Raw genomic sequence first — 16,181 nt, forward strand, 5'->3', positions numbered from 1 at the left:
TATTCTCAAGAAGCTAAACCATACCAACCAAAGTGATGAGTGAAAGTTGCATTTAAGGACACTCCTGTTACTTGCAAAAGATTTTTTTTCCTGCCAACCACTTCACAGAATTTCAATGGTAAAAAAAAAAAGATGAACTGCAGACACCTCATACTTGATGTTGATAAACGGAAGCAACAGTTCCCAAATAGGGAACCATGAAAGCATTCCAAGTATTCTTAGCACTGGGCTTTTTAATGAGGCCCCCTCGAGATTTATAGACAGAAAACAAGACCCCATGGCACCACTTATGAACTGAATCATGCCCATTCAAGAACACTTATATTTCAAGATAAACAGCCTAAAAGTAAAGTGTAACACAGTGTCAACACGAAATATAGATTACCTATCAAAATGAACAAGTGCAACGCTTTCTCGAGTGTTTTTTATGTATAACTGACAAAAAAAAAAGACCAATTTATATTCACAACTTACTGCTTCAGCTAACCTGCACTGCGATGACACTTTTACCCCCCCTTTTCCTGAGCTCCTAAATCACCTCCTGGTGCTCAAGAGGTCCCTGAAACATTCATGGCTAAAAAGCACTGAATTAGAGAAAACCAGTCTGTCCTGTTGAGTACTAACTGCTGAATGCCCACATTGTTAGTATTTTCAGGTGCTTGTTGAGCTTTGTTTTATATATTAAATTCAGGACCCCTTAAACATGATAGAAGGCAAAATAGAAGTATGCTACTTTTGTTTGTGCCTCTGCCTCATCTGGCAAACCAAATGCAAAAGCTCTTTTTTGAAGTGCCAAATATGCAAATGAATTGCTTTATGTCAAAAACGCTTTGCGGTGTCCCATGAGTGCACCAAAACATTACGTAGCCATAACTGAATGTGTGAATGGTACCAGTGGCGTAGCCAGAAAATATTTTTGTGAGGGGCTGGAGACAAATGACAACGAGGGGGTGGGGTAGGATTTTTGCAAAAACAAAAAGAAAAAGGGAGAAAGAAAAAGTAGTATGAAGGCTGTCTGCTTGCTGGTAGTGTAAGCAGGAACTCCTGGTACTGTGATGAACTCACACTTTTTACAAACAGCGGGACATCAGGTAGTATCGTAACCGAGCCGAAAATCTGAATTTGTTGGCCAGTGTGATTTCCAGTCGGGTCTCTCTGCAGAGTGGAATGGCATGGAGCTCTCGATAGTGAGAATTTTTGGCCTGAAATTGCACATTAGCAATACTTGAAGACGTATTGCCATCCGAGGGTGCGAACACCATGATTCCAGCCAGACCAGACTTGTTAAGCACACTGATATAATAAACAAGAGCTCCTAACCTTACACTATAGTAAGCATGGAAAAAGTGTGCAAAAGCAACAGGGCCATAGCATGACCACAGTATGACTATAGATCATAGTAAATGAGAGCAATTCTGCCGGCCGCTCTATGCCACAAATAAAGCTGGTGGCAATCCACTTGAGGTCCAGATGGCTGTTTGTTCTCTTTTTCTTTCTGTAGCGCTGTAGCTCTGCAGTCATGGCTGGAGGACCGAAGTTGTTCAGAAGGCTCGACTGAATGAGATGTGCATGTTACATGCAGTGGCACACAGTTTTCAGGCCAACATCCACATATGCCATTCACGCTCCCTTGACAAAGGCACGGTGGAGGGAGTTTTCTCGAGGAGCCATTGTCAAAGGATATACCAAGGCATATCTGTGAATCCCAACTGGCCCTTGAGTGCAGCAGCAACTGTTTTCTTGTTTTCTCTATTCGATGGAATGAAGGTGCAGCGTCAAGTCAAGTCACATTTGTGAATTTGGCCGATAGACCTGAAGGCAACGGTGACAAGGCCAATATGTTTACACAAAGGATTTTACCGCTATTTCGCACTCAATGAGAGACCAACCCTGCGAGCCACCCCACGTAATTATAGGATTAGGTGGCAGGGGCAAAAGCAGTGGTCAAGTCAGCGTGTTGGCAACCGAAGCTTCAGGTTTCCGGGGGAGGAGGAAGCAACCTTCATTCACTCGCCGAACTACTTAGCGCAGTGACAGGGCATGGGGTCAAAGGCCTGTCTCCCTCCCTTTCCTGCCTAGCCTAGGCTGCACTGCCACAGAAAGTTGACTGCGAGTACAATGCAGACAGACTTGCGCCGGGCATAAACATCAAGACTACTGAGGCTCTGAAGACAATAAACAGAGCTGTAACTGCATTTTACCTGCCTGAGTATGTTTACCTTCAGAATGGGTGTTCATGGCTCAACTAGATCAACTACACATTGTATGATGTAAAAATACGGCAGTCCGACTATGGCTGCTACACTCAACACTGATCACAGATCAATTTCTTTTGCAAACTTGTCACTGGCAAGCCAGAATCCATTGTTGACAAAAGCCACTATACATTTTGTGAATGCATGAGTTTGATGAAGCTGATGTAACAGTTTGAAGTAACAGTATTCATATAAAGTCCCAAAATGCACTACAACAGACTGCGACATGATGTTCAATTTAGGCGTGCTTAAAGGAAAACTTTGGCGTCGTTTTGAAGCTCATGAATTTTGCAACAAATTTACTGTATGTTCTCCACAGTCTCCTTATCTTTTATGCCTAACCTCACAGCTGTGAGCATACTGCGCCAGCACAAACAGGTTTTCAACTTTCCCACTACACGACCTCAACTGGGCCGCCTTCTATGGGCAGCCCTGCCTTTTGTGATGTTGCAAACTAACCCACCGTTGATAATCACATTCCACTAGCCAAACAAGAAAATATCAAATTTGCTTTCAGTCACCTCAGGAATTTTGTAAACAGGGTTATTGCTTCCAGTTGCCAGTCTGGCCATTTAACGTGCACATGACAATTTTGCCGCCGATGTGTCGCACGTTTCTTAGCTATTGTCTCTTGAACGATAGTGAGGTTGCATAAGACAACGCCGTGTTCACACAGAGCTCCGATTTTCGAATAGAAATACACTCTCCCTCCCCTCTTCTTCTTTGCATTTTGTTTGTGCAAATGCGGTAGTTCCACAAGACTTGGACGAAATCGAAAACGTAAAATGTGATAACTGAAACTAAATCATTAGCACATAATGGGATGATGACAGTAGGATGGAAGGTATTTCTAAATGTTCCTTTTCTAAACCAACATGTGCATTTTACCCCGTCTATCAATTGGACAGCAAGATTCTATATTAACCCGGCATAAATACATTGGAGAAGTTTGGTCTCCAGAAAAACTGCCCATAATTCGAGTTCTCTACATTACCGGGGGTCGTATTAATGAGGCACAACAGTAGTAAAAACACTGATACAGTAAAGGTTTTGCTGGTTCAAATGACATTACTATGTATAGAGGGGTTCTACTGTATTCATATTATAGGCTTACTGATTTTGATTTTCATGCATTGTTTTTTATGTAAGCTTGAGGGTTCTGATATGAGCACCACTCTGCCACTTATCCCAATGCTTTTTTTGCGCTCAACAATTGTCCCAAAGCTATCCTGATCACAGGAACAGCAAAAGTTTAGCCCTCTGCTCATCAACACACCATAAATTACCTCCTAAAAACAAAATCTTTATGTTTTAGAAAAAAAAACACAAAGGCTGTAAAACATCAAAGTGGAAAGTATCAAAGTAGGCTGATTATTACACAAACACAAAGATGTAACTGAGCTGAAGCTTCCAGCCCTAGCATAATGCAATTACTGATGCTTACGACATCAGGGTTGTACAAGGCACACACAGAGCACATGAAAACAAAAAAATCAGAACTTTTCGCCCCAAGCATGCACAAAAAGATCTTTTGTGTGTATAAATGGGCGAAAACCCTTACGACATGATAGCAGTGGCATGTAAATTGCTTCTATGTATGGTTTAGTAGTACCAGTATGGTTCAAAATAAAAAAAATGTAATACATGGATGACTGCAGGGCTCTCAGCTCCTACCAAATCTACTAAGGAAGCTGTACCAACCTGGAGGAACTCCTGGTACTGCACGCGAACCCTTGGCAAGGTGTCAGAGGTGGTGACCACAACATTTGGAGGCACCATGCCCCAATTGCAGGTACGGTACTGGTCTGGCATTGCTAGCTGCCCTGTTGGGCAGAGCAGTCGGAATCGATCTGGTGGCGGCTGGCCAAGAAACGCCTCATACAGTGTTGTGTGCTTCACAAAGGCCACGTCCCCTTTCTCCATGAGGCAGCGCAGTGCCCCCTGATAGCCCGAAAATGGGTCATTGCCCGAGCAGCGCTCACCAGGGCGTCCCGTGCATAGCTCACACATCTTCTGGGGGTTATCACCTGCACACCCGGGAAACGGCAGTGCGTGCAATCACTTCCTTTTGCACAGACAACCCCACAACCAGAAAAATCAAGAATTCCTCAGAGAAATAAGCAGCTTTTTAAACAGCACAATTTTGTTTCAAAAAGAAACTGTGCTAACTGGCACAATGTTGGCATCAACAGTCTGACAGCCTCTGCTAATGTAAGTACCAACAGTAATCCCATACGAGGCACTATGCATGTCAGTCTAATTGACAGAAAGTGCTGTCATCACCTAGCGCAAGTGCATGTCAATCTGACCAATCTTTTTGAACTGGCAGTGCAGGTGACACATTGCAATGTGTCACATGAGCGCGTACACATGCAAGATTGCGCGCAAGAATATTGCAGTGAAAGCAACGAGCCCAGCAGTCAACACCCCAGTTTTTACTTTTCTTCCCTAGATGACACGGCACATCAGGAGCAGCAGTGTCCCTCAGTGATGCTTTGGGAGCCTGTACAGTAAAAGCTCGTCATTTCAAACCCCGTTAATTCAAAAATTCGGATAATTCAAACTGCTGGCGTTGTCCTGGCCAATGCCCATGTAAGTCTATGGCATTACAAGCTTGCTAATTTGGACGCTATGGGTCTTGCACCAGTTAATTTGAACGTACTCCCAAAGGAAGGCTGCGTCCAGGCATGACCAGCGCGGCAAGCGATCATCCCACTAGCCCTAATTAAAACCGAATACTATGCTGTAGAGTCAGTTGAACACATCTGACATGCAAGCAACACACACCGCACAGTTTGGGTTTCGTTTTTCTGAGCTTTGTGCCAGGCCATATCAGACAGCCAACCGAGCCCAGGTGCGCACAGTTTCCGGCGCTGACTGATTGATACATCCCACTAGTCTTTTCTATCCCCATTTTTCTTCTCGCCAATTCGGCGCCGCTGACTGTTTCCACCCGTGTGGTTCTTCAGTTCTTCCAGTGCACCAAAACTGTGCACTTGTCATGTGTTGTTCACAGTATGTGCAGTGAAGACTTCTCAGACGCAACGCTGCTGCATGTGAGGTGCGCGACGCAGTATGAGTGGAGCACCACCGCTAAAAATAGTCATTGTCAAGCCATTCTCCTGTCAAAAGCAAGCAACCATTGGCCAGTCTTTCACCAAATAAATTTGCTGTGATGCAAGTGGTTCTTGTTATTTTTTTCAGGGTCATTCGATAATTTGAACATTTTTCCGGTCCATTGAAATACAAATTGGCAAGCTTTTACTGTACCACAATGTCAGCCAGGAAAGCTACTGTAAATTTTTAAACGTATAATGACTACTTATGTAAGGCACATAGTACTATTTTTAAAAAAATTTTATCCGAGATACCATGAAGATTCTGTGTATGTTTCATTTTTACAAATGTCACGTTCCTTTTTTTTTTTCAAGAAAAAATTTCAGTTCACATGCAAGATGTCAATAAAAAAACGTCCAAGCTATGTTGTATATTCTTTGTGCAATTTCTTACTGTTACTATAAACCCTGTTCACCTCCAGCACAACCAGCTCATAGCTGCGATGGCAAGGTGGGCAAAATAAAGTGCAGGTATACGCCGCACTGCAATAGTTCAGTCGTTAGTTCTGTACTCCACCTACTAGGAACATAACTGGTGGAAACAAAGACATCGGATCTTAGCGAGCAAGTTGAGGGCCAGTTTACAGCAACACCAAGCAACAACAGGATGAAGCATGCCTCACTGCAGGACTTTGAGAGATGGGTGAAGGATGCATGGTGCACTATCCCATCTGCCATGGTCACCAAGGGGCACCAAGAATGAAATGTTCTGTACCATTGAGAGCAACAAGAAGGCTTCTAACAGCGATGATGAGGGACGATGATTTTGCCGGCCAGATGGGGAAAGGCGAGTGAGGTGGTGGCACTGTTTACTTCATCGTGACAGAGTGGCTGCTATAAAGTTTGGTTGTTCAAAGTGAGAAGTTTATTTTCCTTATCAAGGAATGAAAATCTGGTGGACATTACAATCTAAGGCATTACATTGACCATAAAAAGCGGGTGCACATTACAATCGAGGGAGTGTTAATATTGAGAAAATAGGTAATGCTTTTGGCACAGCACAGTGCAACTGGCACAGCTGTCCCACCCCTGTGTAGAAAACATCGGTAGAATTGATCATATAATGACCTTACAATGAAAATTATTAAAGAGTCGCAAACAGATGGTGCGTCTTTGTATTTATATACCTACTGAACAATTTTTAGGGAACGCGTTACAATTGAACTGTTCTGCCATGAATACCAGCCAACCTCTGTTAATGAACAATTCTGAGCATTCTAAGATCACTTGTAGCAATTCTGCTATTTAGTGGTAGCTACACAAGGGAGGTTTTTTGAGGCTAACTATGTTGGTGTTGTTATCAGCGTCTATAAATGAGAACTCTCTGCCATCATTAAGTAACATGGCCACTTTCTGATGGTCATGCTGCCATCAATTAGCAAATGCTCAAGTTTAAGCCCAGCGTGCACAGTGACACTGCAACATCGCACAGTGGTCGGCAAATGGGAATGGCAGAAATCATGCACTTCAGAGTGATCTCTGAGGAAAATATGACATCTGTCGCGGCCACTTCTCTGGTACTTCATAACAAACAATGGAACCTACACTGTACTTAATGGACGCGTGAGACTGACCTCACAGATCCACAATTTGTTCAGCATGCATAAGAATACATCTGGGCAAACCTGTAGGGTTGTGCTTGTCAATCAGCGAATTTGGTGCACAGCTTGGGCCAAAGAATGATGCAGCGCTCTTCACAAGGTTATTGCAGTCAGTCACTTCAAGGATGTTTTCATGGATCAGGGTGGCCATGGGAACCACCCATCCAGCCATATCACCAACACTGGTGAAGCAGACAGACTTGTTTCTAAGGTCGTTTAGTGAATGAAATGTGGCGTTGGCATGAACCACAGCCACTGAGTAGTAGCCAGCTTCTCGGTCTGCAAAGAAAAAAGTTACACTCCTTTCACACAGAGGCTGATCACCTAACAACTAAGGCAAGGCAGAGCACCACTCAGAGATTTAGAGGGCTCTCAAACATTTGGTTTCAGCTCTGTCCAGTTCATAACGTTGTTCAGCACAAAACAAAGCCTTTATGCCACGTGTGGTATTGGAGGCGATACTCTTCGCTAATAATCTAAAACAATTCTGGAATGTGTGTGTGGATAATTTCTGTTAATAGGGTGTCTGATCTGTAAAATAAAAATGTAACTCTCTCTATATTATTTCATAACTGCCAAGCTCAAGTTTTGGAGTCAACATGTTTCCGGGAGGCAACACACTGACTTCAAAATGCCTGGTGCCACTGTGATGTTCACCACCATCATCATCATCAACCTATGTGCACTGCAGGACAAAGAACTCTGTCATATCTCTCTAATTAATCTTGCCTTGTGCCAGCTGTGGCCATGGTAACCCTGCAAACTTCCTAATCTCATCAGTTCACCTGAATCTCTGCTGCCCCCTGCTACACCTCTCTTGGTATCCAGTCCGTTACCCTTAATGACCATCAGTTCTCTTGCCTTCACATTACATGCTCCGGCCATGCCAGTTTCTTCTGGATTTCAACTAGGATATCATTAACTCACGTGTGCTCACAAACCCATTCTGCTCTCTTCCGGTCTCTTGTTTCTTTTCCATAGCTCACTGCGCTATCATCAGCTTAATTTGAAGCCTTTTTATGAGCCTCCAAATTTTTTCCCCATAGGCAAGTACTGGCAAGATACAACTATTGTATACTTTCTTCTGGAGGGATACTGGTAAGGTACTATTCATGACCTGAGAGTATTTACCAAATGCACTCGACCTCGTTCTTAATCACCTAGTTACTTTACGCTCATGATCCAGATCAGATATACTGCCTGACAACTTCCAGAGCCTTGCTGCCTATTGTAAACTCTTGTGCCTTTCCGAGAGGAAACCTTGTGACATAAACAGCTGATTTTGTTCATTCTCTTTAAAGACCGCCTCCTCTGCCTCTTGTGTTGCTTGATGCTCAAAACATGCACTTTTTATGATTACGGTGTTTATTTCTGGTTTGTTGCAAGTTAATGACAGCTAGCATTTATGCCACACACTGTCTAAGAAAATACATTGAAACTCATTGTGATGTAGAATTCCATTTCTCCCTGCAGACCAATGAATCCTCTTGTATCTCACCAGAATGCAAGATGACAATTGTTTGAGTGAGAGTGACAGTATGTGTAATTGCACACACAGTAAATAAGGTCAATTTCACAAAATGTGTTCTGTTCTCCAGTAAGCCTTAACTTTGACGGAAAATGTCAACTAGATCATCAAAGCATGAGCAACACAAAGTGATCGCGGCTGCATAAGTGGTTCAGTGGTTCAAGCAGATCCTCAAGGGTTGGGAAGAATGGAATGAAACTTGCCAAGCTGCCTTTTAGGGCGCAGCCCTTAAGCGCCTGTTCGTGGGTTGAGCCGCATTACCGCCATCGGTGTAATCGAGCCAAAGAAAAAATAAATAAATAAAAATAAACGCTGCTGCAACTGTGATTCAAAACTACAGCGCAGCAAACAGATCAGCTTCGCTGGCCACTACACGAGAGCACTAGGCTATCGCTGCAGCCGATCACGCCTCGTGTTAAACTGCAACACACTCTGGCGCTGTGCTTAGCACATCATCGTCTTCTTCTACTAATACTCTATAGAACTAATATACACATTCTCGCACGCTATGCGTTGCACATCCTCTTCATCAACTAATACTATACAACTAATATCATCACCAGATGTGCCGATGACCGAGCAAAGCAGAACAGTGAGCCCACAGAGCCTGAGACATCGACAGAGCTGCACTCAAATTTCGCATTAGGGAGAATCATAATCATCCTTAGAATTTTTTCATGATGTGGTGCCCTCTAAGGAATGTGTAAAAATTCGTCTGGTATACAGTGCTGACTGAAAACAAATATGGCTACTGCTGTGCACACCACAGACAAGCACTCAGTGCTGCCGCAGTTGGCATGCACTGCATGCAGCTGCATGAGGCATGATTGAATGGGTGGAGAAACGCTTTAACAGCACAAAACGGTGGTTCTGTTCTCAACCGGCAGAGTGCGGGAGAGGGAAAAGAAAGAAAAGCACACATGCACAGTATAGCTACGTAAAGAAAAGGTGGATTCTGGTGATCAGTACTTGCTGACCAAGATTTTAATCCCAGTGAGTTCATATCTAGATGATGTTTTTTTTTTTTAGGAAACAAACTATCAAAACCATTTCACCAAACGTCAGGTGCAACTGATGAGATGGCAGCAACTAGAAGCATTTGATTTTTTTCTTACTCCCATGCCCTTTTAGTTCAGAAAGCAGAATGCGCCATTACATAAGAAATTGTCACACATGTTGCAACCTGCCCAGTGCAGCGTTTAACCAGGCTTTTTTATAGTATTACACAACTTTCGCTGCACTGCACTTCAAATAATACTTTCAAAACAAAACAACTCACCTGGACCATAGCGTTCGGCCAAGATAGGAATGACACTGTGAAAGCGCCCAGCGGTGTACACTTCTCCAGGATCAAGCTCCACCAGGTTGGCTTGACCATTGTCGAGAAAGTTCATGCACTGGTCCTTGAATGCAGCTCGCTTACATTTAAGTGTCAATGAAAAGATGCGGCTCACACGCACTGCCTCAGCAAACTCTGTGCACTTCAAGTGTTCTGCATCACTAACAGTACACCATGTGACGTCCTGCTGGCCGTGGCTGGGAAGTGCTGCACAGAAGACGAGCGAGGCCATTATACAAAAGCACGGTCATGAACAGTGGGTTCCAAAAGAGAAATCAAAGCAAAAAAAAAGAAAAGGTGCACAGTCCATAATTCTGCTAACATTCCTCGCACAACACTGATTTTGCAGATTTTGCAGAGACAGTCTAAATGTGCTAAGGCTTCAGGTATTGCAGAAGATTCAAAACATGCTCCAATTTTGTATTTAAACACCCTACTTATTATCTACTCATTTTTCAGAACTCCACAAACTGCTTCAGATGACATTATGGTAGTTTCTCAATTATGTCAAATTCTATGAAGTATTTTTCTTCTACAGGTACTCAAAACATAAAACAATTCATGATGCACAGAATATATCATATGCACGTTTCATAGACACCAATGTCTTGAACAATCCAAATTTCCATGTAACAGCTTCATATTCAAGATTTTGGGTCCCCACACGCATACAAAAAGCTGAGATGCCCAAGCACACACACACAGTACGGAGTAGCCTTAACTGCTGATTTATACTAAGTACTGACTTAATCCTTTGTAGAATAGCAAGATGGCTTCACTTATCGCTCTTGCTACTGAGAAAAGCTACAAGCTGCACAACATGCTCAACTGTTGCAGAATGAGTCAGAAAAAAAAAAGGAACCAACAAAAATAGCTTAACTTCGATGCTAACAGAAATTCTAAATAAGAATGCGATGGCATAGCAATTACTTGCAGCAATTACAAGGCTATTCACTGATGACACTATATTGTGTCTCATGAAAGGCAAACATGTTTAACAAGGAAACAACTAAGAAACAAAGCACTCTTAGTCTGGTGGCCTGCTCAGAAACAGTCGCACACTTTCTCTTCTTCCAGTTATGAAATTGTTGGAGTATTGAAAATCTGATACGGTTTGTAAACACCCGCGACAAGATAAAATACAGCTGCAGGGGCTAATGCAGAGCATGGTTGATGACAGAGCTGCCTGCCTGAAAGGCATCCAAGTAATCAAGACAACGCGATTTGTTTTCTGACCACAAATGCCACTACGCACCGATCATCATTCATCAACGGATTCGAAGCGTGATTTCAGTGCTACCCAAGCCATCAAGGATTTGTTGGGCTATCTAATTTGTTGCCTAGCCACTCTACTTTAGTTTCCTGTGTAGCTTCTATTTTTTCCCACAAGGTGTCAATTTTTGCAATGCCCTTGAAGTTGAGAATTCGGCACAGTGAGGTTGCGGGACAGCACCGTCCACAGAGATGGCACAAGCTCGGAAAAATCACACTTTGCGCGATTGTGTTGCACCTGCAGCAGATTTTTACAAAGCTTAAAGCAACAGTCACTCCGATGATGATATTGCCTCATCGGAATTTGATTCTGACGAAAAAACTGCGCAGCCTCAGCCCGAAACGTGGGCACCTGACTGCCCGTAGGCTTCATTTTCTACTTCTTGCTAGTTTTTTCACACATGGAGCTGGTTTACACATCGTAGTGATGTCATGAATGATATATCTGGTTTCTGTAGTGTCTCGACATCATATAGACTAGATTTACTTGCAGAAGAACTTGCTTTGGGGCTAGTTGGTTCATGATTGAAGTTCAGAATGGCGCAAAAGACACAACACAGGAAAAATAGGGGATGACACAAAGAGCGCATTTTTTGTTCTTGTAGCTTTTTCTTTTCTGCCGATGGTGTTGCGAAATGTGAATTCAAACCATGAATATGTGTTTTTTTCTGCTTCCGGTTCGTGGTTGATATGTCTTGCCTTATAAAACAGGGTGTTTCCGCAATAAATTCAGTTGGTAGTAGGCGCTCTTTGTGTCATCCCCTATTTTTCCTGTGTTGTGTCTTTTGCGCCATTCTGAACTTCAATAGATTTACTTCCATCTGCCCAGAAAAAGGCAGGCCCAGTGGAAATCAGGGCACCACCCTCGAATTGACGCTTCATAATAGCTGAAAGCTGTTCACACAGACCATATGATGGCCCACCCTCTTGCTGAACCAAGTGTGACAACCCAAAGAAAACTTGTCAACCTACTTCTTAGAAGTACATTCCACTTGCATTCGTGACTGCCGGCTTTCTCACTAAACTTGCGTTTCTTTTTTAATTACGAAAGCAATTCCTTCTACAAGCACACCTACATGTGCAAAATTTCTGGTGAATCATGTCAACTTCTTGCAAACGGACTGTTCATGCTGACAAAAATGCCGAGTAGACTCTAGGTGAATTTGGCCACACAGAATTGCTACAATAAATTATCGAAAAAGGTCAGTAAGTCATTCGTCAAAACAGTATCCACCAATAAAACTGAAACCTGCATTCTGAAATAAACAGCAGAAAAAAAGTTTGCCGAATTTTTTAAAAATAGAAACCGTAAAGTCCAACCGCTAGCTATATCGAGCCATTTCAATTTTTTATGTATTCAGTATAAGAAGGCACAACTGTTATTACCTTTGTAATTTTCATATGACTAGATCATCACAACTGGTATGGCGGATGTACTTTGTGCTTCTACAATTTTTTTTTCTGCCTTTTTAAAAACATTTTTAGCTCGAATTGGTAATGTCAAAAAGTAATTTATCAACCTATATTTTGATACATTACATTTTTCTTAGAAAATTTATTTCCTAGGGGTGAAAAATTTATATCAAACATACTTTGAAAACGGCCTTGTTTCATGTAGTGTCCAAAAAATTTCTGGTTTGGAAAGTTTTTGAGTTATAAATTCAAACTTTTGGTGGCTAGTTAATAAATAAATTGGAAACATTTTGAACATTCCAGAATGTCTTTAGTATTTTTTTCTCCAAGACATATTGTCTTGTCAATACAATCTTTTTCTAAATTTTCAGTTTTTGCTTGCGCTGATTTTTTACGCAATATTGACACAAAGTATTTGTGTTTAAATAAATGCCTTTAAAAAGCACATTCTATTGCCATCATTTTCATGTAAATTTTACTTTCTTACACATCCCATAATCTGTAGGAAAAAATTGTCCTATAAAAACACTCATTTTTCTCATGGTAACGAAAGAGTTAAAAGAAGTATAGACACCTAAACTTGGTGGCGTGTTTTCTTCTCTACAACGACGTGGAAGGCACTACTATGCATGAGTCACTACGTGGTATTTACCTATGACCACTAAATAGTTTATAATTGAATTTTTCTGTCATGCTGTTCAGGTTTTGGCTTCAACAGCCAATGACTATGACGTCAACGTGTGTTTATATGTCGCATGAGGCATGAAAAAACTGCAATATAATCGCTGCTTCTACATTCGTTGTCATTCCGTCTCTCGAGGCAGGCTGGCTTTAGAATTGTTGTGAATTAAAATGACGAAACAGCGATTATTTTTTTCCTTGCCGCATGTGATCTACAAGCACGTTGACACCACAGCCATCGTTTGGCTACTGAAACAGAAACCGCACGGTTATAAATTATTTAGTAGTCGTAGGAGAATATCACGTGGCAATCTATGTATAATAATGCCTTATGCATCATTACAAAGAAGAAAACACGCATTCACAAGTTAAGTGTCTATACTTCTTTCAGTGCAATTGTACTGCATCCTTATTTGTTTTTGTTAACAGCAATCTGATTTATGCACAGACAACACAAAACTAAGTTAACACAAAACTAAACAGAGTGACTGCACACCTAGGTAAACAGCCAGTGAAAGTTTTTTTTGTGTGTGCTTCCAGTTCACCGCGGCTAGCCATTTGTTAACTTATTTCTCTCTCTGCATTGCTGTTGATTAAAGTCTCACCTATGCAAGTTCTACTTAATCACACTGTCATAAATTTCGCAGCAGTCTTTCTTTACTCACTTCACCCTAAGAACTACTTTTTTTTTTTTTTTTTAGGTTTCAGATGAATTCTCATTGGTAAGAGAGAATTTGACGCCAAAATTTCTAAGTCTATGGTGTCAAAGGCTTCAAACTTATCCTTACCAGCATTAACAAGAAAGTGCTGGTGAATGGAAAGATAAGAGAAAATGGGTGACTGAATTTGAAGTGGTCCCCCCCCCCCCCCCCTTTTTTTTTTGTTTCTGGTCAGTTTCCAGTCAGTAAGTAACGAGAAAATACCTTTAGATGCTTACATAGTAGCTTTTCTGTGTTTTTGTAAGGAGAGAAAGATAAGTCGACCAATGCATCCCATTTCGTTTTTTTTTGTTTGTTTGTTTGAAACGTCAAGCGCAGTACATTTCAGAAAGCTCAATTTTGGACTTGCTAAACGCAGGACTCAAAAGACCCCAGCAAAAGTGAGAATCCGGCAAATAGCATTTTTTTTTATCAATTTACTTTTTTTTCTGTCAGAAAACATCTCGATACCTTCCTTAGACACTTTACATCTACCGTAAGTAATGCACACATGCCCATATAATTATGGTCCCTATTGTAACATCAAACAGCTCGCAAAACAGCAACTGGTTTAGTTGGTACGATCGCGAAACAACGCGGAAAACACAAGCGCCGCACTCTCCTTTTCTTGTCCACATTCCTTCGCACAATTTATTCGGCAGGTTGCATGCACTGGTGTAATAAATTGTACGTTGCAGTGAAGTGAGCGAAGCCGTTTGAATGCCTGACACATGGCTTAAGTATTTCAAACGTGCCTCCCAATCACAAACTAATTCGATTATCACTATTATTTTTGCGCAAATGGACACAAAAGCGGCCACCTGAGAAACTCGTCCCTCATTCTTTCCTTTGTTGTCCAGTTCGCGTAAACTTTTCTACTTTACTAAGAATGCCCCATCCAGTCCGATCAACATGTCCTGATCGTTATCAGCAATCAATACAACAATACAACCACTACACCACAACGTCAAACACGTCTTGGGCGGCCGAAGTACGATTTGTACCAGCTACCATACCATGATCGCGTTGGATATAACACAGGTAATTGCTCAGGTTATGCGTGGAACAAATTAAACAAAATTCGTCTAAAAGGCGAAGCGAAAGAGGCAACCTGTAAGCCAAGCAGTCTTGTAGTAAACAAGGTTGTGCAGTTGCGAAAACTTGGAGCATACGATCAATACTGCTTCATGAAGCGGCAACCCGTTTATGATCACATACACAGATCACAAACCGAAGCAAACAGAACAAAGGCCAATCACACAGCCGCGAAATCTGCCACAAGCTCAAGGTGTGGTTCGCATGCTTTAGCGCGTCTGCCTGGCGAAGAGTCAGCTCGGGATGAGCTACGGCTGCGATGCGAGTTAGCTGCTACAAGGCGTTGAGGGAGCGCACCTACTTACCATGGAAGATTGCTATTACAACAAACGACGATAAGTGCCTCAGAAACGACCGCATATCCAACTTTTGTAAAGTGCCCAAAGTTTGAGCTGAGCACGCGCATACCGCAAACAGGTAACAGGTAGAAGGCAACGCTTTCAAAAGGTGTGTCGCTTCCGGTGGACAGGTGACCGTTTAATCATTCCTATAAATAAAAGTAACACAAATCTTTTATTTTGTACATTTGTATTGTGTGAATTACTGTTTACTGATAAAGGCATAATTTTTAAAGCTATTATTTGGCCAGAATGTTGCAAAAGCAAGGTGGCGGTCGGCTGCGTCGGCCGTGTCGCTACCAGTCAAGGTGGGTGTGGTGGCCGTGTACAAAAACGAGGTCAATGTGGCACCGGCTTCAAAACCGGCGTCGTCGCGTCGGCAGACGCGGTTTTCGTGTCTCTTGCAGCTGTCCTCTGTCTGTACGTTGCAGCGATTGTGGCTCAGCTCGAGCCAGTGGGCAGGCCTGTGCATTTCCTTTCCAGTTTACATGAACTCTATAGAGCCGGGCCGAGTCGGGTTGAGCAAAGTCACCCCACCTCGACGACTGCGTGTTCACATGAACTCGATTTTAGCGAGTCGAGACCACTTAGGGAGCCTACGTGTAAGCAAGGCGGTACATGCAGGCTCCCTAAGTCCGGTTTAAGCGCAGCGACACCAAGCTGCAAGCAGCGCAATGCGAGCGAGAAGTGGCAGCCTCCACGACGCGGCACCTCACCGCTGTCTCGGATGCGCAAGCGGAAAACAGGCTCGCATTTCTCCCCCCTCCCACTAACCCGCCTTCCAACTCGACGTTTACAAGCACGTCGAGGCAGGGTTGAGTCGAGTTGGCGGGACCCGACCCCTC

At 42.6% G+C, this 16,181-nt stretch overlaps 1 protein-coding gene across 1 annotated transcript in view; it reads right to left on the reverse strand.

Annotated features, from left to right (window-relative positions):
- Positions 1 to 15,461, reverse strand: part of Tsf2 (transferrin 2) — a 37,969-nt gene extending 22,508 nt beyond the window's left edge. The window contains exons 1-4 of the mRNA XM_089578505.1: positions 15,304 to 15,461; positions 9,780 to 10,046; positions 6,997 to 7,251; positions 3,957 to 4,282 (exon numbers count right to left, since the gene is read on the reverse strand). Coding sequence (XP_089434631.1) covers positions 3,957 to 4,282; positions 6,997 to 7,251; positions 9,780 to 10,046; positions 15,304 to 15,358 — 903 coding nt within the window. The 5' untranslated portion in view covers positions 15,359 to 15,461. The remainder of the gene's footprint in view (positions 1 to 3,956; positions 4,283 to 6,996; positions 7,252 to 9,779; positions 10,047 to 15,303) is intronic.
- Between the last annotated feature and the right edge of the window lie 720 nt (positions 15,462 to 16,181).

This window comes from Amblyomma mixtum, chromosome 3, assembly GCF_055824585.1.
Source record: "Amblyomma mixtum isolate Tamu chromosome 3, ASM5582458v1, whole genome shotgun sequence".
NCBI classification, from domain to species: domain Eukaryota; kingdom Metazoa; phylum Arthropoda; class Arachnida; order Ixodida; family Ixodidae; genus Amblyomma; species Amblyomma mixtum.